This window comes from Phacochoerus africanus, chromosome 5, assembly GCF_016906955.1.
Source record: "Phacochoerus africanus isolate WHEZ1 chromosome 5, ROS_Pafr_v1, whole genome shotgun sequence".
Taxonomy (NCBI): Eukaryota; Metazoa; Chordata; class Mammalia; order Artiodactyla; family Suidae; genus Phacochoerus; species Phacochoerus africanus.
The window spans coordinates 107,680,045-107,701,872 of NC_062548.1; the positions used below are offsets into that span (position 1 = coordinate 107,680,045).

At 39.4% G+C, this 21,828-nt stretch overlaps 1 protein-coding gene across 3 annotated transcripts in view; it reads left to right on the forward strand.

The window, feature by feature from the left end:
- HEATR5B (HEAT repeat containing 5B) overlaps window positions 1–21,828 on the forward strand; it is a 129,494-nt gene that overhangs the window by 85,465 nt on the left and 22,201 nt on the right. For all 3 annotated transcript variants that reach the window (XM_047782280.1, XM_047782281.1, XM_047782282.1), the window contains 4 exons: window positions 3,412–3,591; window positions 17,169–17,406; window positions 18,457–18,711; window positions 20,423–20,550. In XM_047782280.1, coding sequence (XP_047638236.1) covers window positions 3,412–3,591; window positions 17,169–17,406; window positions 18,457–18,711; window positions 20,423–20,550 — 801 coding nt within the window. The remainder of the gene's footprint in view (window positions 1–3,411; window positions 3,592–17,168; window positions 17,407–18,456; window positions 18,712–20,422; window positions 20,551–21,828) is intronic.

A 21,828-nucleotide genomic window follows, 5' to 3' on the forward strand; every position in this document is an offset into this window, starting at 1 on the left:
CTCTGATTCAGTCCCCTGACTGGAAACTTCCATATGCTGTGGGTGTGGCCCTAAAAAAAAAAAAGTTTTAAATATAGGAACATAATCTATTAACCATGATTCAAAATCCAAATGCTCTGAAAACCAAAAGCTTTTTCGTAATTTATTTGGTATCATAATCTGAGCTGACTGTACTCTCTTGACCCTGACGTGAATCTGAGTCAGAGGATAGTATTGATTGATCTCTCTTAGTGTGATTCATTCAACATTTCATTACAGAAATATCCACGTGTTAATTATGAGGTGTTGCTGTACACCTTGTTCCATACTTTAAGTTCATGTACCTTATTACCTTTTACTAAAAAGTTGTGAATTGTGCAACACATCTTGGCCTGAGTATTTCAAATAAGAAAGTGAAGTCTTGTCATTGTTGAGTAAAGTTGGCACCATCAAATATCTTCTCCCATTCAGTTATCTTTTTGTTTTATCAGTGATTTCCTTTGCTGTGAAAATGGTTTTAAGTTTAATTAGATCCCTTTTGTTTATTTTTGCTTTTGTTTGCTGTAGGAGAAATATAAAAAATATTGTGATTTATGTCAAAGAGTGTTCTGCCTATGTTTTCCTCCAGGAGTTTTCTAGTATTGAGTGTTAGATTTAAATTTTTAGTCCATTTTGAGTGGGGTTTTTTTTTATGGTATTAGAAAATGTTTTATTTTCATTCTTTTACATGTAGCTGTCAATTTTCCCAGGTCCACTTATTGAGGAGATTGTTTCTTCTTCATTGTGTATTCTTGCCTCCTTTGTCATTGATTAATTGACCACAGGTGTGTGGGCTTACTCCTGGTCTCTCTCTTCTTTTCCTTTGATCTATGTGTCTGGTTTTGGTTTTTTGTTTTTTGGTTTTTTTGCCAGTAACCAACTGTTTAATTTATTTAGTTATTTAAATTTTTTGTCTTTTGTCTATTTAGGGCCATACATGGAGGTTCCTAGACTAGGGGTCCAATCGGAGCTACAGCTGCTGGCCTATGCCACAGCCACAGCAATGCTGGATCCGGGCCGTGTCTGTGACTTACACCATAGCTCATGGCAATACCAGATCCCCAACCCACTGAGTGAGGCCAGGGATCAAACCCATGTCCTCAACGAATACTAGTCAGGTTTGTTAACCACTGAGCCATAGATGGGAACTCCAGTAACCAACTATTTTGATTACTGTAGCTTTGTAGTATAATCTGAAGACAGAGAGCATGATTCTTCCAGTTCTTTTCTTTCTCAAGATTGTTTTGGCTCTCTGGGGTCTTTTGTGTTTCCATACAAATTTTAAGATTATTTGTTCTAGTTCTTGGAAAAATTTGATCAGTATTTTGATAGAGATTGCACTGAATCTGTCGATTGCCTTGTGTAGTATGCTCATTTTAACAATATTAATTCTTCCAACCAGGAACATTGTATATCTTCATCTGTTTGTGTCACCTTCAGATTCTTTCATCTGTGTCTTAAAGTTTTCCAAGTATAGATCTTTTACATCTTTAGGTAGGTTTATTCCTAGGCGTTTTATTCTTTTTGATGCAATGGTGGTTTCCTTAATTTCTCTTTCTGATTGTTTGTGTTAGTGTATAGAAATGCTACAGATTTCTGTGTATTATTTTCGTATCTGCAACTTTATCAAATTTATTGATGAGCTATATGGTTTCCGGGTTGTATTTTTAGGATTTTCTATGTATAGTATCATGTCATCTGCAAGCAGTGACAGCTTTACGTCTTCCCTTCCAATTTGGATTCATTTTATTTCTCTTTCTTATTTGATTGTTGTGGCTAGGACTTCCAAAACCATGCTACATAAAAGTGGTCAAATTGGACATCCTTGTCTTATTCCTGATATTAGAGGAAATGTTTTTAGCTTTTCACCATTGAGTGTAATATTAGCTGTGGGTTTGTCATATATGGCCTTGATATGTTGAGGTAGGTTCTCTCTATGCCCACTTTCTGGAGAGTTTTATTACAAATGGATGTTGAATTTTATCAGAAGCTTTTTCTGTATCTATTGAAATGATGATCCAGTTTTTATTCTTCAGTTTGTTAATGTGTGTGTCACACTGACTGTTTTGCAGATATTGAAAAACCTTGCATCCCTTCGGTAAATCCCACTTGATCATGGTGTATGATCCTTTTAATGTATTGTTGGATTCAGTTTACTGATGTTTTGTTAAAAGATTTTCACATTTGTGTTCATCGAGGATACTGGCCTATAATTTTCTTGTGTGATATCTTTGGTCTTGATATCAAGTGATGCTGGCCTCATAGAATGAGTTCAGACGTGACAGATTTTTGGTCAAGCTGTTTCCATTAAAAAGTACTGATTTTAGAAACTAAAACTTAAAAAATAAAATAAAAACTAAAACTTAAAATTGCCACACATAAAACAAATGGTTGACAACCTACCGAATGGGGGAAGATACTTGCAAATGACATGACCAGTAAGGGGTTAATATCCAACATATATGAACAGTTTATACAACTCAATATCAAAAAAGCAAAGAACCAGTTTAAAAACTGTTTAGACATTTTCCCAAAGACAAAATGCAGATGTCCAACAGGTGCGTGAAGAGATTCTCAGCATTGCTAATCATCAGGGAAATGCAAATCAAAACCACAATGAGATAACACCTCACATCAATCAGAATGTCAGAATGCCTATATCATCAAGAAATAAATAAATAAATAAAAAATGTTGGTGAAGATGTGGAGAAAAGGCAATTCTTGTACACTGTTGGTGCGAATGTAAATTGGTACAGCCGCTGTGGGAAACAGTATGGAAGTTTCTCAAAAAACTAAAAATAGAACTACCATATGACCCATGTCACCGTAATGACCCAAGCCGCTGCAGTGACAGCAATAGGTCCTTAACCCACTGAGCCACAGGAGAACTCCAGGAATGTTGCATTGAAGAATTATTAATGACTGAGCTGATTTGGGTGTAAGTTTTTACTGTTAAAATTTTTGTGAAATTAGATTATGGAAACATGATAAGTAAATATTTTGTTTTCCACATAGGAGTACAATAAATTCTATACTTGCTGTTGAGTTTTTATTTTTAAAAATAATGTTAAAGTATAGCATTGGGGTTTTTTTTGTTTTGTTGTGTTCATTGGTTTTGTTTTGTGTTTCTTCCCCTGGGGGGGGAGGATTATATTTACTCTATATGAGTGTGTGTGTGTGTATACGTAATTTTTATTTATTTTATTTTATTTTTTGGCCATGCTCAAATGGCATGCAGAAGTTCGAGGCTAGATATTGAATCCATGCCATAGCAGTGACCCAAGCCACAGCCATGACAACACTAGATCCTTAACCACTAGGCCACTAGACAACTCCTTTTACAGGTTTAACGCTAACTTTTTAATATAAAATTATTTTTTTTCCTTTGGATAGGTATGCAGTACATGGATTGGAAGTGGAGTTGTCAGTGATCTCAATGATCTCCGTAGAGTACACAACCTGCTTGTTTCTTCTCTGGACAAAGTTCAGGCCGGAAAAGGATCTTCTAGCCAGCTGTACCGAGAGAGTGCCACAACCATGGAAAAACTGGCCGTTCTCAAAGCTTGGGCAGAGGTAACCATGGTCTATCGTTTTTAACCATATCTCCATTCATGAGAAAACGTTTCCCTATTATTGAAGGTAAAGTTTTATTTTTTAATAAACTGGCCTTTGAAATCCTTTTTGAAAACCTGCTATTTGCTCTTTCTCACTGAGGCAGTGTATACATTTATGTCTCAAAAGAACTCTTTTTGAACCTTTGAGAATTATATATATATATTTTTTGTTTGTTTGTTTGTTTTGGATTTTTAGGGCGACACCTGAGGTATATGGAAGTTCTCAGGCTAGGGGTTGAATCAGAACTGTAGCTGCTGGCCTATGCCACAGACACAGCAACGTGAGATCTGAGCCACATCTGCAACCCACACCACAGCTTACAATAGTGCCAGATCCTTAACCCACTGAACGAGGCCAGGGATCCACCCTGCATCCTCATGGATGCCAGTCAGATTCATTTTCTGCTGGGAACTCCCAAGAATTATATTTTTAATCAGTCTTTTAAAAACACCTATTTTGAAGAAGGGCTCTGCTTACTTTGGGAAAATTATGCAGAGAAAACATACAGATATAAATAATAGAAAAAAACTTTATGCCAAGAATCTTTTTTGATTAAATTTTAGGATACCTGCCACCACTCATGTATACCAAAGTTGCAGGGATGGTGGGGGTGTGGTTGGTTGTATATTTTGTTTTTTCATAGCTGGTTTTTACCTTTTTCATTCCCATAGCCACTCTTTTTTTTTTTTTTTTTTTTTTTTGGCCATGCCCACAGCACATGGAAGTTCCTGAGCTGCTGCAGTGACAACGCCAGATCATTAACCCACTGCACCATAAGGGAACTCCCTCACAGCCATTTTTTTGGAAAATGTTATTGTTTTAAATTCACTTTTCTAAATTCCTTTTGCTAGGTGCTTTTTTTTTTTTTGGTCTTTTTAGGGCTCCACCTGTGGCATATGGAGGTTCCCAGCCTAGGGGTCAAATCAGAGCTGAAGCCATCAGCCTACTCCACAGCTGCCTCAGCAATGTAGGATCTGAGCCACATCTGCAGCCTACACCATAGCTCATGGCAAGGCCAGATCCTTAACCCACTGAGCAAGGCCAGGGATTGAACCCATGTCCTCATGGATGCTAGTGGGGTTTGTTAACCGCTGAGCCATGACAGGAACTCCCCTGCTAGGTGCTTTGAAATTCTTATCATCTGCCCTCAGATATTTCAAGTAGCTCTTTAGTCTTTCCCCTGCCAACCCAGTAACTCATTTCCCTATTTCCATGGTATCAGCAGCTTATGACCACCCAATAAGCAATTGATGGCTTAAAACTTATGCAACATCCACTTGATAGAGTTTAAATAAAGGATCTATGGGGTTTTGTTTTTGGTTTTTGTCACAGAATGAAAAAAAAATGGGAAAATGTCACACATAATAAAATATTGTGGAATTAGTTTTTCTCTCTGATTTTTGGACTGTAGATCACTCTGTCTTTCAAATAGAGTCCCTTGAGTGTTCCTTTATTTTACCCTGCTGCCATTTTTTTGGCTTAGACAAGTAAAATAATTTGTTTTTATTTTTTTTATATATTGATAAATGTTCTTATTGATAAAATTTTAGTTTTTTGTATTAATGAAAATATATTTTAGATGGAAAGTAGTATAAGAAAGATAATACAATTGCTTTCTCACTTTGAAATTAATACTTTGTCAGTTTTCACATATCTAAATTTTTAACTAAAATTACTACTTTTGTTTCTTTCTTTCTTTCTTTTTTGTTTTTGTTTTTTTCTTTTTAGGGCCGTACCCTCGGCATATGGAGGTTCCCAGGCTGGGGGTTGAATCAGAGCTGAAGCCATCAATCTACTCCACAGATGCCTCAGCAATGCAGGATCTGAGCCATATCTGCGGCCCACACCATAGCTCATGGCAACCCCAGATCCTTAACCCACTGAGCAAGGCCAGGGATCAAACCACATCCTCGTGGATCCTAGTCGGGTTTATTAACAAGAGTCATAAAGAGAGCTCTAAAACTATTATTCTTCTTATCTGTAGAAATTGCTTTCCAGCTGATTTAGTGATTTTTTCATTTAAAAACATAACCTCCAAAATTGTTCTCATTCTTCCACTGCATTCCTTAATTTCCCCAAATGTAGTAACCATTATGTAGGGTATGATCATAAGATCATTTGCCAGTTAGCTGGTCCTCTGTTGACTTACATTAATGTGCTTAATTCACCTGCCAGGAAGTCTGGCATAGTTCAGTACAAAAAGCTGTAAATGCTGAATGGCCCTAGAGCAAGTTCTGTCTCTATGACTCACCATCTTTTTTACTTTAATCAAGTGATTTGATGTCTCAGATCCTCAGTTTTTTCACTGTAACATGAAATACAGAAATACCTTCTTCTCTGATGATGTATATAGAAGGACAGAGCAAAGTGTTCAGCACTGAATAGAAGATGAATTATTTCTTTTTGAAAATTAGATCCAAACTTCAGGAGTTCCCACTATGGATCAATGGTTAACGAACCCTACTGGCGTCCATGAGAATGCAGATTTGATCCCTGGCCTTGTTCAGTGGGTTGGGGATCTAGCATTGCCCTGAGCTGTGGTGTATGTCACAGAAGTGGGTCAGATCCCACGTGGCTGTGGCTGTGGCTGTGGCCGGCAGCTACAGCTCCCATTCCACCCCTAGCCTGGGAACCTCCATATGCCGCAGGTGCGGCCCCCAAAAGACAAAAGACAGAAAAACAATAACAAAAACCAACCAGTTCACATAACTAAATCACTAATGCATGTTTTTATCTAAAACTCCTTTCTTATTTTGAGGTAACTTGATATTATGAAAAAATAATTGTCTAGTAGTTTTTTTCTTTGCTTAGCTTTCTTTCCTTTAGCCTTCTCCTCAAAGGCTCAGCATATTCTGTATTTCTCTACTCAAGACCTGTCTTTGCTTTTACTTTTTTTACTTAGAAAATGGGGAATGTTAGTTTTCAAACTCCTCAAGTTGTTATCTTCAAGTCTTCAGAGTTACGTGAGTTGCTAGCTGTCCTTTTACCTGAGTGACCTTGGGGAGTTATTTAACTGCTTCTCTAAGCCTATTTTCTCAGCCTTAAAGTGTGGATCAAAGGATTGCTTTGTCCAATAACTAGCCCCATTATACATGCACAATGAATGTTTCCTGCTGTTATTAATATAATGATTGTTGTTATTTTAAAGTTTTCCACTAACCTAGGATTACCTTTTCTCACTTTTACTTCCCACATTTTGATTCATTCAACAGAGTGTTACTGAACATCAGCTCTCTGCCAGGCTAGCAGTTTAGAAGACAGTAGTAAACAAGACAGATGTTCTGCATTTACTGAGAAGGACAAACTAGTTGACAAGTTTAGGCAACAAAATGTAATGAGTATTGTCATGGGAGAAATACAGACTGTTCTGAATATAGCAGGTGCAACTTAAAATCATCTGGGGACTAAGAGGAGGCTTCTTGGAGAGAGTGACACTTAAGTTGAGACCTAGAGCATGAGAGTAGATGTTAGTAGACGTAAGTCTGAGGAGGAGACTGTTGCGAGCTCAGACCTGTCAGTTATCCCCACTTCTGTAACTTTACCGCCTCTCTTCGTGCTGTTCTTCCTTGCCTATGTTCTCTCCCAACCCAGCTTCCTCCTCTCACTCACCTCTTCATGAGTTTAATCTCACCGGTCCATTGAAATTACTTCACTGAAGTTACAGGTGATGTAGTTCTCCAAATTGCTGGACACTTTTCAGTCTGTATGACTTGGCCTTTCTCTAGCATTGGATGTTGTCTCCTAGAAACCCTTTGTTTTCCTTGACTTCTGTGACACTGCTTCCTCGGTTCTCGGTTCTCCTATTTCCTTTTCATTGTTTGTTCTCAACATCACTTGCTGGCTTCTCTTTCCCTAACTGCTCTTAAATGTTGGTATTTTTCTTGTCTCTTTCCTGATTCTTCATTCTTTTTAAATTTAATTTTATTTACTTATTTATTTTTTTGTCTTTTGTCTTTTTTTAGGGCCACACCCACGGCATATGGAAGTTCCCAGGCTAGGGGTCTAATCAGAACTGTTGCTACCAGCCTTCACTACAGCCACAGCAATGCCACAGCCACAGCAACGCCAGATCCGAGCCACGTCTGCGACCTACACCACAGCTCACAGCAACACCAGATCCTTAACCCACTGCACAAGGCCAGGGATCAAACCTGTAACCTCATGGTTCCTAGTCAGATTCGTTGCTGCTACACCACGACAGGAACTCCGATACTTTTTTAAAATTGAAATGTAGTCATGTACAGTAATGTGTAAGTTACAGGTGCCATATATATGATTCACAATTTTTTTGTCTCTTTTTGTCTTTTTTGTTGTTGTTGTTGTTGATGTTGTTGCTATTTCTTGGGCCGCTCCCGCGGCATATGGAGGTTCCCAGGCTAGGGGTCTAATCGGAGCTGTAGCCACCGGCCTACGCCAGAGCCACAGCAACGCGGGATCCGAGCCACGTCTGCAACCTACACCACAGCTCACGGCAACGCCGGATCGTTAACCCACTGAGCAAGGGCAGGGAGCGAACCGGCAACCTCATGGTTCCTAGTCGGATTCGTTAACCACTGCGCCATGACGGGAACTCCTGATTCACAATTTTTAAAGGTTACCGTGTATTTATAGTTATGATAAAATATTGGTTCTCGTCCCCCTGTTGTACAATAGTCACACTTTATACTTTCTGGGCAGCCTCATCCACATCCATACCCTATAGTTTTTACTTGTATATTTAAAGATTGTAAAATCTACTCTTCCACCGAGACCTCTCTCTTAAATTCCAAGACTGTTTATTAGACATCTCCACTTGGAACGACCCATAGCTACCATAAACGCTACACATCTAAAATAAGATGTATGTTTTCTCATTTCTCTTTTTTCCTCCAACTAATGGTCCTACCTCCTGTCCTCAGACCAGAGCCTTGGTATCAATCTTGACTGCTTCATCTTCCTCCAATCGCAGCTTATATCTGCTTCGTAACTAGTTCCTGTTTGTTTTGCTTCATTAATATCTTTGAAAATAATGCAGTTTTGTTCTGATAAGAACACCTATGCTCACTACACAAACTCAGAATGTAGAGAAAAAGTATAAAAAAGAAAATAAAGCTCATCTGTAATCTTATCACCCAGAGATAAAATATTTTGGTGTATATCACTATGCATATGTACACATATAAATCTGTTTATATATCTGTATGTCACATGTGTATGTGTGTGTGCATGTCTCTCTACATCTTTTTTTGTTTTGTTTTGTTTTTTAGGGCCGCACCTGCAGCATATGGAGGTTCCCAGGCTAGGGGTCGAATCAGAGGTACAGCTGCCAGCCTACGCCACAGCCACAGCAATGTGGAATCCGAGCCGAGTCTGCAACCTACACCACAGCTCACAGCAATGCCAGATCTTTAACCCACTGAGCAAGGCCAGGGATTGAACACGCAACCTTATGATTCCTAGTTGAATTCATTTCTGCGGCGCCACAACGGGAACTCCTGCATCTTTTTTTCAAAATAAAAGTGGAATTTTAATTCAGCATAGCAACTGTCTTCTTAATTTAGCTATTAATAGATCATTTGTTCCTTTTCCATACTTGTAACTTTATACTTCTTCTCCTTCCCCACTGCCATAGAGTCTTCATTATCTGTCGCCTCGTCTATGCAATCACATCCTAATGTGCTTTTTTCTACTATTAGTCTACTTCCTCCCTCCAGTTCCTACACAGATTCAAAATAAGCATTCTAAAATGCAAATTTGGCCAAAGAGTATAAATTGGTAATTCACAAAGAAGAAAGTAAACTTCAAATAAACATATGGCGGGAGGGAGGAGATATAAAAACCTGACCTAGCTAAATTAGCATGCTTCTTTAAATGATGGTGTCAGTAAAACTTTTCTAAAGGTTGATATATAGTCAACCATTGAACAGTGTGGGGCTTAGGGACAAAGACCCTCCACACAGTCAAAAATCAGACTGTAACTTGTATGCAGTTCCTCCATATTCATGATTCTGCACCTGCAGATTGAACAAATGCAGGTCTTATAGTACTATGGTACTGACTATGGAAAAAAATCCTCACATAACTGGACCTGCACAGTTAAAACCCACATTGTTCAAGGGTCAACAGTATATCAAAACACTTTCTAAAACTCTTCACATTAGTTGACTAGTTAATCATAAGTAATATCAAGGACATGCACAGTGATTCTGCTTTGAGGATGTTTATTGTGGTATTGTTTGTTATTCTCATAAAAATAGAAGCAACTGTATTTCGTTTTTTTCTTTTTTGTCTTTTTAGGGCCATACCTGCAGCACATGGAGGTTCGCAGGCTAGGGGTTGAACTGGAGCTGCAGCCTCTGGCCTATACCACAGCTACAGCAGTGTGATATCCGAGCCATGACTGTGACCTATACCACAGCTCAAGGCAACGCCAGATCCTTAACCCACTGAGCGAGGCCAGGGATCGAACCCGCATCCTCATGGGTACTATTCAGGTTTGTTAACTGCGAGCCACTACAGGAACTTCTTTTTCTTTTTTTTTTAATTTTGTGGCTGCACCTGTGCCAAATGGAAGTTCCTGGGCCAGAGAGTGAATCTGAGCCACAGTTGTGACCTACACCATAACTGTGGCAGTGCTGGATCTTTTAACCCACTGCACTGATCCAGGAATTGAACCCGTGCTTCCATAGCAACCCGAGCTGCTACAGTCAGATTCTTAACCCCCTAAGCCATAGCAGAAACTCTGAAACAGGTGTATTTTTTTTTTTTTTTTTAGGGCTGTACCCTTGGTATATGGAAGTTCCCAGGAGGTCGAATTGGAGCTGCAGCTGCCAGCTACAGCCACAGCGTGGTAGGATCTGAGCCACGTTTGCAACCTACGCTACAGCTCACGGCATGCCAGATCCTTAACCCATTGAGCAAGGCCAGGGATCGAACCCACATCCTCATGGATACTAGTCAGGTTAGTAACCCACTGAGCCACAATGAGAACTCCCCAAATATATTTCTTGATCCAAAGATGATGGTATTAAGTGAGTAATATTAAGTTAGAAATTAAGTTAGAAATTATATACAAACATATTATTGTTTAAAAGATTGTTGGAGTTCCCGTCGTGGCTCAGTGGTTAACGAATCCGACTAGGAACCATGAGGTGGTGAGTTCGATCCCTGGCCTTGCTCAATGGGTTAAGGATCCGTCATTGCTGTGAGCTATGGTGTAGGTCGAAGACGAGGCTCGGGTCCTGCATTGCTGTGACTGTGGTGTAGGCCAGCGGCTACAACTCCAATTGGACTCCTAGCCTGGGAACCTTCATGTGCCACAAGAGCAGCCCTAGAAAAGGCAAAAAGACCAAAAAAAAAAAAAGATCGTTTATAAAAACCTGTCTAGAATGTTAACAGTATTATATCTGAGTGGTAGGATTGTGTGTGGTTTTGTTTTCTTCCTTTAACTTATGCATCTGATTTTTTTCTACTTTTTTATTGAAGTATAGTTGATTTACAACCATTTCTACTGTACAGGAAAGTGACTCAGTCATACATAAATATATATACATTATTTTTTTAATATTATTTTCCATCATGGTCTATGCCAGGAGATTGGATATAGTTCCCAGTGTTATACAGTAAGACCTTATTATTTATCTGTAATCATTTGCATCTATTAACCCCAAACTACCAGTCAAGCCCACTCCCTTCCTCCTCCCCCTTGGCAACCACAGTCTGTTCTCTGTGTCTGTGAGTCTGTTTAGTTTTATGGATAGGTTCATTTATGCCATATTTTAGATTACATATATAAGTGATATCTTATGGTGTGTCTTTCTCTTTCTGACTTACTTCACCTAGTACGAGAATCTCTAGTTCCATCCGTGTTGCTGCCGGTTGCATTATTTTGTTCTTTTTATTCCATTGTGTGTATGTACCACATCTTCTTAATCCATTCATCTGTCCATGGATATTTAGGTTGTTTCCATGTCTTGGCTGTTGTGAATAGAGCTGCTGTGAACATATGAGTGCATGTATCTTTCTGAATTTTAGTTTTGTCCAGATATATGCCCAAGAGTGGGATTGCTGGACCACATGGGAGTTCTGTTTTTAGGTTTCTGAGGAACCTTCATACTGTTTTCCATAGCAATTGTATCAATTTACATTCCCACCAACAGTGCAGGAGGGTTCCCTTTTCTCCACACCCCCTCCAGCATTTGTTATTCATAGACTTATTAATGATGGCCATTCTGACTGGTGTGAGGTGATACCTCATTTGTAGTTTTGATTCACATTTCTCTAATAATTAGTGATGTTGAGCATCTTTTCATGTGCCTACTGGCTATCTGTATATCTTCTTTGGTGAAATGTCTATTTGAGTATTCTGCCGATTCCTCAGTTGGGTTGTTTTTTATTGTTGTTGTTGGGTTGTATGAGTTGTTTGTATATTGTGGAGATTAAGCCCTTGTTGGTTGCATCACTTACAACTATTTTCTCCCATTCTATAGGTTATCTTTTTTTTTTTTATGGTTTTCTTTGCCATGTAAAACTTATAAGTTTGATTAGGTCTTATTGGTTTATCTTTGTTTTTATTTCCTTGGGAGACTGACCTAAGAAAACATACAGTTTATGTCAGAGAATGTTTTGCCTATGTTCCCTTCTCAGAGTTTTACGGTATCATCCATCATGTCTTACATTTAAGCCATTTTGAGTTTATTTTTGTGCATGGTGTGAGGGTGTGTTTTAATTTCGTTGATTTGTAAATTTTTTTTGTGTGATAATAAGAAAAGCCCACAAATTTGTTAAAAAAAAAAGTCTAAAAAATATATTCCTATGGAGTTCCTGTTGTGGCACAGCAGAAAAGAATCCGACTAGGAGACATGAGGTTGCAAGTACAATCCCTGGCCTCGCTCAGTGGGTTGAGGATCCAGCATTGCCCTGAGCTGTGGTGTAGGTTGCAGATATGTCTCGGATCTGCCATCGCTGTGGCTGTTGCATAGGACAGCAGTTGTAGCTCTGATTAGACCCCTAGCCTGGGAACCTCCATATGCCATGGGTACAGCCCTTAAAAAATTTTTTTTTAAATAAAATAAAAAATATATATATATTCCTATATTACAGGTAGCAATGTAAAATGTAGAGCCTTTTAGAAAGCATTTGGCATTGTCATTTCAGAGCTGTGAAAGTATTTATAATTGCCGATCCAGTAATTTTATTCTGGGACTTTATCCTAGTGAAAAGTATCCAACATATTGGAAAGAAAGAAATTTACAAAAATGTTTATTACTTGGGACATTATTTATAAAGTGAAGAGCTAAACCTTTATCTTTGGAAACTATGCCTCATCTTTCTAAGATTCCAAGGCTAAAAAGAATCAGAAAAAAAATTTAAATTTCAATTATAGGAAAATTGTTTGATATATAATTGCTTCCACAGGAGCCATTAAGAATAATAGTTATGAAAACTAGTGATTCATATGGAAACCCTTGATATGTTAATAGATAAAATAAATACAAAATTATCTGTACAACAAAATTATAACTTACAAAGTTGGAATGTTTAAATTTGGATATTGGGATTATGAGTAATTTTAAAAGCTATTTTCCAAATTTTGATGGTATAATTGTTTTTTGTTTGTTTGTTTGTTTTTTGGTCTTTTTGCTATTTCTTCGGCCACTCCCGCGGCATATGGAGGTTCCCAGGCTAGGGGTCTAATCGGAGCTGTAGCCACCGGCCTACGCCAGAGCCACAGCAACGCGGGATCCAAGCCACGTCTGCAGCCTACACCACAGCTCACGGCAACGCCGGATCGTTAACCCACTGAGCAAGGGCAGGGAGCGAACCGGCAACCTCATGGTTCCTAGTCGGATTCGTTAACCACTGCGCCACGACGGGAACTCCTTGATGGTATAATTGTTAAAGTCAAGGAATAAGTACATCCATCTGACCTTCAGATCCTACAGTGACTCCTTTGCTTCCCCATTACCGACAGAGTAATATCTTCAACTACTTCATCCTGGTATTCTGTGCTCAGTCTAATTCTTTCCCCAGAATGCCGTGTCATTTGCCATTTCTTGTCCTCCTGCCCTTGATATTCCATCTGCTTAGAATTCTCCCTTCCATCTTGCCTGTGAATAGGTGAACTTTTGTCTTTGGAATCCTCTGTCTGGCCTTTTTTTTTTTTGAATTTTATTTTATTTTTAGAGCTGCACCTGCAGCATGTGGAAGTTCCCAGACTAGGGGTTGAATCAGAGCTGCAGCTGCTGGCCTATACCACAGGCACAGCAATATGAGATCCGAGGCATGTCTGTGACCTATAACACAGCTCATGGTAACGCCGGATCCCCAACCCACTGAGCGAGGCTAGGGATCAAACCCATGTCCTCATGGATACTAGTCAGGTTCATTAACTGCTGAGCCACAATGGGAATACTTAGAACAAATTTTTTAAAAATCCTTTCTTTTAGCACTTTTCTAACTCTCCTATCATTGTATTACTTCGTGAGTTCACAGAAAACCATGTGTTTGTCTCTGTTGCTTCAGGTGCCAGCACAATAGTGAATGCAAGTTAAGAGTGAGTACTGAGTAAGGATTTGATGAATGAATGCTAGGTACACTTACAGTGCTTATAGATACATTTTCTTTTTTCTTTTTTTTTTTTTTCCTCTTTAGAGTTGTACCCACGGCATATGGAGGTTCCCAGGCTAGGGGTCTAATCGGAGCTACAGCTGCTGACCTATGCCACAGCCACAACAATGCCAGATCTGAGCCCCGTCTGCAGCTCATAGCAACACCGGAGCCTTAAGCCACTAAGCGAGGCCAGGGATTGAACCTGCATCCTTGCAGATACTAGTCAGATTCATTTCCACTGAGCCATGATGGGAACTCCCGAAACATCTTCTTAAGCTATCAACAAAATAATAAATTTAGGAAAGAAAGCAAGCTTAAAACCTCTAGACCACATGAATGTGATAAATTTATCACTTGAGGTTCAAAGCCCCTACTCCAAAAATTAGTTTCTGTTTCTAACTTGTAGGTGTTAGTATGACTAACTGACTATAACAAACTGTTATAGACCATCACAATGTTAAGGATTGCTTCTCAAAAATGAAGATTCTGGGGAGTTCCCGTCGTGGCGCAGTGGTTAACAAATCCGACTAGTAACCATGAGGTTGCGGGTTTGATCCCTGCCCTTGCTCAGTGGGTTAATGATCCGGCGTTGCCATGAGCTGTGGTGTAGGTTGCAGACGTGGCTCGGATCCTGCGTTGCTGTGGCTCCGGCGTAGGCCAGTGGCTACAGCTCCAATTAAACCCCTAGCCTGGGAACCTCCATATGCCGTGGGAGCGGCCCAAGAAATAGCAAAAACACACACACACACAAAAAAAAAGAAGATTCTGGGAGTTCCCGTTGTGACTCAGCAGTAACGAACACAACTAGAATCCGAGTTTGATCTCTGGCCTCACTCAGTGAGTTAAGGATCTGGTGTTGCCTTGAACTGCCATGCAGGTCACAGATGTGGCTCAGATCTGGCATTACTGTCTGTGGCTGTGGTTTAGGCCAGCAGCTGCAGCTCCAACTCAACCCCTAGCCTGGGAATTTTCATATGCCCCAGGTGCGGCCCTAAAAGACAATTTATTTATTTACTTTTTGTCTTTTTGCCATTTCTTGGGCCGCTCCTGCGGCATATGGAGGTTCCCAGACTAGGAGTCTAATCGGAGCTGTAGCTGCCGGCCTATGCCAGAGCCACAGCAATGCGGGATCCGAGCCGTGTCTGCAACCTACACCACAGCTCACGGCAACGCCAGATCCTTTAACCCACTGAGCAAGGGCAGGGACCGACCCCACAACCTCATGGTTCTTAGTCAGATTTGTTAACCACTGCACCACGATGGGAACTCCCTAAAAGACAATTAAAAAAAAAAGATTCATCTGAGTTCCCATTATGTCTCTAGGGGTTAAGTACCTGACGTTGTTTCTGTGAGGATGCAGGTTTGATCCCTGGCCTCAGTGGGTTAAGGAGCCAGCGTTGCAGCCAGCTGCAGTGTAGGTCACAAATGTGACTTGAATCCGGTGTTGCCAGGGTCTAGGCCACAGCTATACCTCTGATTCAGCCACTAGCCCTGGAACTTCCATATGCCACAGGTGTCGGCCATTTAAAAAGGAGTTCCCATTGTGGCACAGTGGGACTAATATCCATGAGAATGCGGGTTTGATCCCTGGCCTCAATCAATGGGCCATGAGCTGTGGTGTAGGTCACAGACAAGGCTCAGATTCCGAGTTGCTATAGCTGTGGCATAGGCCAGCAGCTGTAGTTCTGATTCGACCCCTAGCCTAGGAACTTCCATATTCCGTGGGTGCAGGCCTAAAAAGCAAAGAAGAAGAAGAAGAAGAAAACGCACCGTTTCCTGTAATCATTGTCTAAATTACCGAGTCATAGCTGTAGTAGGAATAGAGATAAGACCCTGCCATCAAGAAGGTACAGTGTCCCTGTTCACAGTCTTAGACTTCCTCCTAAGTACAGTGAATACAACACTGTATAGAGGGAAATAGTTTTCTCAAGATTTTTATCTAATACAACTTTCTTTCTTACTCTTGCTTCCTTTGCATTCTTTTCCCTTTTTCATTGATGTGTCATTCAGCTACATGCCAGTTGCCAAAGCTTAAATGCATGTACAAAACAAAACAAAAATAATTTCAGCAAGGAAGTATCTTTAAGATTATGCTTTAGGAAGTTGTTATTATACATCTTTTTGGTTTACAAAGTGGAGAGAAAAGATACAGATAATGTATGTGGTCAGTAAATTATATTTGGCAAGGACTAGATTGCTAAATATCATTTAAGGACTGTATAAGAAGAGGTTTTAAAGGATATTTATGGAAATCTTTGCTGTGGCTTCTTCCCTTAGCCTCAGCTTTTTTCTTTGAATGCTGTCTGATTGTGACTAATAAGTCCATGAGAGCAAAGGCAGTAAACAGGAAGTTTTACTCTATGGCAAAAAAAAAAAAAGAAAGAAAGAAAAAATGCAGATATAAAGGGGGGCTTTGTAATGTAGAATAAGAGAAGCCATAAAAAATTCAGAGAGCCCTACTCAAGGAACACGCTCTGAGAGGAATAGTCGGAAGTCAGAGCTACAAAAAAAAAGACTTAAAGCAGGTGGAAATAGGAGTTCTTGTGCTCAGCAGTTTAAAGACCCAACAGAGTCTCTGTGAGGATGTGAGTTCAATCCGTGGCCTCACTCAGTGGGTTAAGGATCCAGCGTTGCCAAAAGCTATGGCCTAGGTCACAGATGCACCTCAAATCCGATGTGGCTGTGGCACAGGCTGACGGCTGCAGCTCTGATTTGACCACTAGCTTGGGAACTTCCATATGCTGCAAGTGAGGCTGTGAAAAGAAAAATAAATAGAGCAGGTAGAATTATTCTTTTGAAGTTGTCAGGAAATCCTGAAATTGCATACTTTCTAGTATCTCTACTCAGTTACCTTTGATGATTCAAGTGTGTAATCCTGACAACTTAGAATATGTCATTTCTTAATACTATGCCTTATTATTTTCTCCTCCTAAATATCTTACTAGGTATATGTGGTTGCTATGAATATTAAAAAGGAAGCTGACTCAAAGCCAAAAAGAGCAAATAAAAACACTGATGATGATGATGATGATTATAGTACCATCGATGAACTACCCCCAGATAGTTTAATAACACTCGTACAACCTGAACTGCCAACACTCAGTCGCCTGTGGTTGGCAGCATTAAAAGACTATGCACTTTTAACTTTACCAGCTGAATTTGCTAGTCAGCTACCCCCAGACGGTAAGTACTGTTTTCGGAGTTTTGCTTTTAATGAAGTTCAGAGTAGTAATTAAACAAAATGGAATTGGTGAAGGCTAGCAAATTTCCGTGGGCTTGAACTTGATATTCTCTCATTTAGAGCATGTTCCCCATATTGAAGTTGTGAATTCAAATATGGCATTAAACCTAATTGTTACCCCAAGCAAAAATGTTCTCACTTTTATAGTAATAACTGTATGAGCTAGAGTCCTCAATGTAACTATGCATAACAAGTCATCATGCATAACCATGATGAAGTAGATCGCTGTGTTGGTCAGTGTGTGTGTGCAGGACAGATGAGGAAGTCTTCACTTTGATAGCGAAAACAGGAGGAAGGGAGGAATTTGCAAAAGAGTGAAAAAGAAAAAGACAGTGTTGTCTCGCTGTGAGAGAAAAGAAAGGTGATAAGGGATTTAAGAGTCGCTGGCTGTAGTGCAGAGGAAGCCAGTGACCACTGGTGGGGAAAGATGAAGGACACTCATTTGCAGAGGAAAGGCTGGAAACCCTAGCATCAGCGAGGAATTGACAGGCACTCCAGGTCAGCAGCTGCAGGAAAGATACTAGTTTTGGTGACTGGGGGGGAGAATGTCCTTGACCAGATTGCTCTTTTGTATGTGTTATGGTCTGAATATTTGCATCACCCCAGAATTCCCTATGTTGAAACCTAGACCCCATTGTGATGTTTTTAGGCAGTGGGGCCTTTGAGAGGTGTTTAGGACATGAGGGTGGAGCCCGCAGGAGTGGGAGGAGTCCCCTTGGAATAGAGACCCCGAAGAGCTCCCTGGCCTCTTCCACCTGGTGAGGAGACAGGAAGAAGGCTCTCACCTGACCATGCCAGCACTGTGATCTCAGACTTCCAGCCTCCAGAACTATGAGAAATAAATTTCTGTAATTTATAAGCTATGCAATCTGATATTTTCTTGTAGCAGCCCAAATAAGACTGAAACAGTATATAACAGTAGTTGTTCATAAATGTGTGAATACATACAATAGAAATGTTTTTTGGTTTTGATTGATTTGATTGTTTTGTAGGTGGAGCATTTTATACTCCTGAAACTATTGATACAGCTAGACTTCACTATCGGAATTCCTGGGCCCCAATTCTCCATGCAGTGGCACTTTGGTTAAATAGCACAGGATTTACATGTTCAGAATCTGCAGAAGCAGCAGCAGTATCAGGTTTACAAAAACGTTCCACACCCGTCAATTTAAACCAAGCATCAGAATCAACTCCCAGTGCAAAATCTTTGCCAGAAATTAACAAAGACAGAATGCATCTGATTTTAGGTAGGTGAGCCATGTTAATTATTTCAAGATGTATTGCTTGTGAAAATTCATATCTGTGGGTAGAAAAAACTTCCTTTTACCCTCTTAATGTTGTGACTGGCCTAAGAATTAAACTGACATGAGACACATTAACAGAAGAAAAGCATACAATTTTATTTAATTATTTTGCATGTACACAGCAGTCTTCAGAAGGAAAGTAAAGACCTGAGAAGCTGTTATGCCCAAAAGATTGTGTACTGTTTACACAAACAAGAATAAATTGTGGGAATATGGCAAGACAAGGGGGCTGAGGCTAGGAGCAGTAAGTTGTGGGTCAGTGACTAGAAAATATACAGGAGAAACTAATGAAGGATCAGGCTTATTTTAGTAGGTTTGTTTGGACAGGTCTGTTTCAACATCAACTCCCAATCTCTGGTGGTAAGAATGTTCTCTCTCTGTATAGGGAGGGCACCTTTCTCATGAGAAAATATATGACCTGCTTTTAGGTAGAAAGGGAGTCGAGAGCCCTGCCTGCTTTTGCTGTTTCTCAAGTGCCTTCATCCAAGGAGGTATATTTTGGTGTGGCATGTTTTCAGCTCCTTCATAGCTTTCATTTTAATGCTATGGAAAACATTTTTATGGTACAAATCAGAGAAGGAATAGTAAAAAAGAGGATTTTTGGCACGTTTTCTAAAAATTAACTGAATTTTTAATGTAAAAATTTAATTATTAAAAACTACTCTTTAAAAATTCTCTGGCTTGTTCACCCACAGAGCAATATTGAATAGTTTTCAAGGAGAAAAACTGAACTCTTTTTTTTTTTTCAATAATAAGCTTTCTTTTTTACTTAACAAATTGTCCCATGAGGAAATAATAAAATGTAAAGTTAGACTAAATTTGAATAAATCTTACTCATAATTGCTTTATAGATGGTCTTTTAACATTTAAGAATTGCACATTCTGATGACACTTTTAATGATCTTATGTTTTCAGGGAGGAAATAAACACAACGGTAAGGTAAAATTATAGAATTTGTCAGATCTCATAAATGAAAATGTGAAAGACTTCCAAAGCAATGATCTTACTGATGTGCAAATTAAGAGCAGTTGTTACCTGTGCTACCCATTGAACCTCTGTAGTGTGCCATTTAAAACAACATTGTACATATGAACAGCTGTATGACAATCATTTAATGAGAGCTAACTTCATACTTTTCATATATTTATTTACCTATTTTTTCTTTTAGGACCATACCCACAGCATATGGAAGTTCCTAGGCTAGGGGTCAAATCAGAGCTGCAGCTGCCAGCCTATACCACAGCCAGATGTGAGCCGTGTGTCTGTGACCTACACCGCAGCTCACAGCAACACCTCGCTGAGCGAGGTCTGGGATCCAGCCTGCTTCCTTATGGATAATAGTTGGATTCGTTTTCCATGTGCCACAACGGGAACTCCCATAAATGACTTTAAATATCTTCTTAATCAACCTGATAACCTTGGAACCCCCCCCACCCTCCCCTCTGATGTGATTATGAACCTAATTGTAAAGCTATAATCTGTGTTAAGTTGGGCTACTAATTTTGAAAATCATTTTGAACTCACTTTAAGGCATTACTAAAATATATGTTAAAATAACCTGTAAAAAATAATTATATAAGAATAGAAAAAATGGTATCAAAACAGCAAAGTATTTAATATTAATAAACCTGTATTTTTATTTTGTACATTGCAGGTGTGAGTATACAATTCCTTTGTTCCCCAAGACCTGAGGAGCCTGTTGAACATGTTACAGCATGTCTGCAGGCTTTGCACACCTTGCTAGATTCTCCTTATGCCCGAATCCATATTGCAGAAGATCAGGTACGGTGTATTTCTATAATGGATAATTAATTTATGCTTTGTCGACTCAGGTCACTGAGGAGGCTTGGGTTTGATCCTTGGCCCCACATGGTGAATTAAAGGATCCAGCATTGCCACAGGTGCAGCCAATTAAAAAAAAAGAATTAAAATAATAATTTATGTTTTGTGTTCATCAAATTTATCTTAAGATAATTTTCTCACATAGGAAATAAATATTATATAAGTATTCAGGATTTTGGCTTTATCTAAGACCCTATATTGAATGTTGGATGACCAGGCATAGCTATACTAGAGATCCTCACTATAGCTTCTTTTATCTTTTCATGAGCAGTCAAGTAAAACTAAAAATTTAAAGGGTACCTTCAGTCCCAGTTAATGATTCTACTAATAAAGGACTAAAGTAATTAATAAGGTTGTTAAATTATGTCACTTTTAAATGCTTAAGTTCTCTCTCTCATTTAATGAAAATTTTTGCCCTGGCTCATTTAAAAATTTAACCAGGGATTTCCTTTTGTGGCTCAGCAGGTTATGAACACGACTAATATACATGAGGATGCGGGTTCAATCCCTCGCCTTGCTTAGTGGGTTAAAGGATCCAGGTGTTGCCATGAGCTGTGGTATAGGTCGCAGATGTGCCTTGGGCCCTGCATTGCTGTGGCTGTGGGGTAGGCCAGCAGCTACAGCTCCAATTTGACCCCTAGCCCAGGGACATCCATATGCCACAGGTGCAGCCCTAAAAAGCAAAAAAAAAAAAAAGTTTAATGAATTGCTTTTTCTAATTTCTGTATGGAATATTTAGAGAATTTTATTCTTGTTTCAGAAGCGAGGTACTGCTGGATTTATTATTTACCTTTTTAATTAGGAATTCTTTTACTTTCATCTTAACAACCATTCTTGGGACACCATCACTACCAAATAGTGTCACTTGGGATAATTTTCCATAAATCACAAAAAGATAAAAAACAAATTTCTTTATTGTATTATATCAGAATTAGTTTTGCACATAATGCTGCTTGGGGGAAAAAAAACCCCAAATGGAAAAGGAAAAAAAAAGCATATGCTGTGTGATTACCTTAACCCACTGAGTGAGGCTAGGGGTCGAACCCACATCCTCACAGACACTGTGTCAGGTTCTTAACCCACTGAGCCACAGTGGGAACTCCAGTTTTGTTTTGTTTTGTTTTTGCTTTTTAGAGCCGCACCTGCGACATATGGAAGTTCCCAGGCTAGAGGTAGAATCAGAGCTGCAGCTGCCTGCTAATGCCACAGCAATGTGGG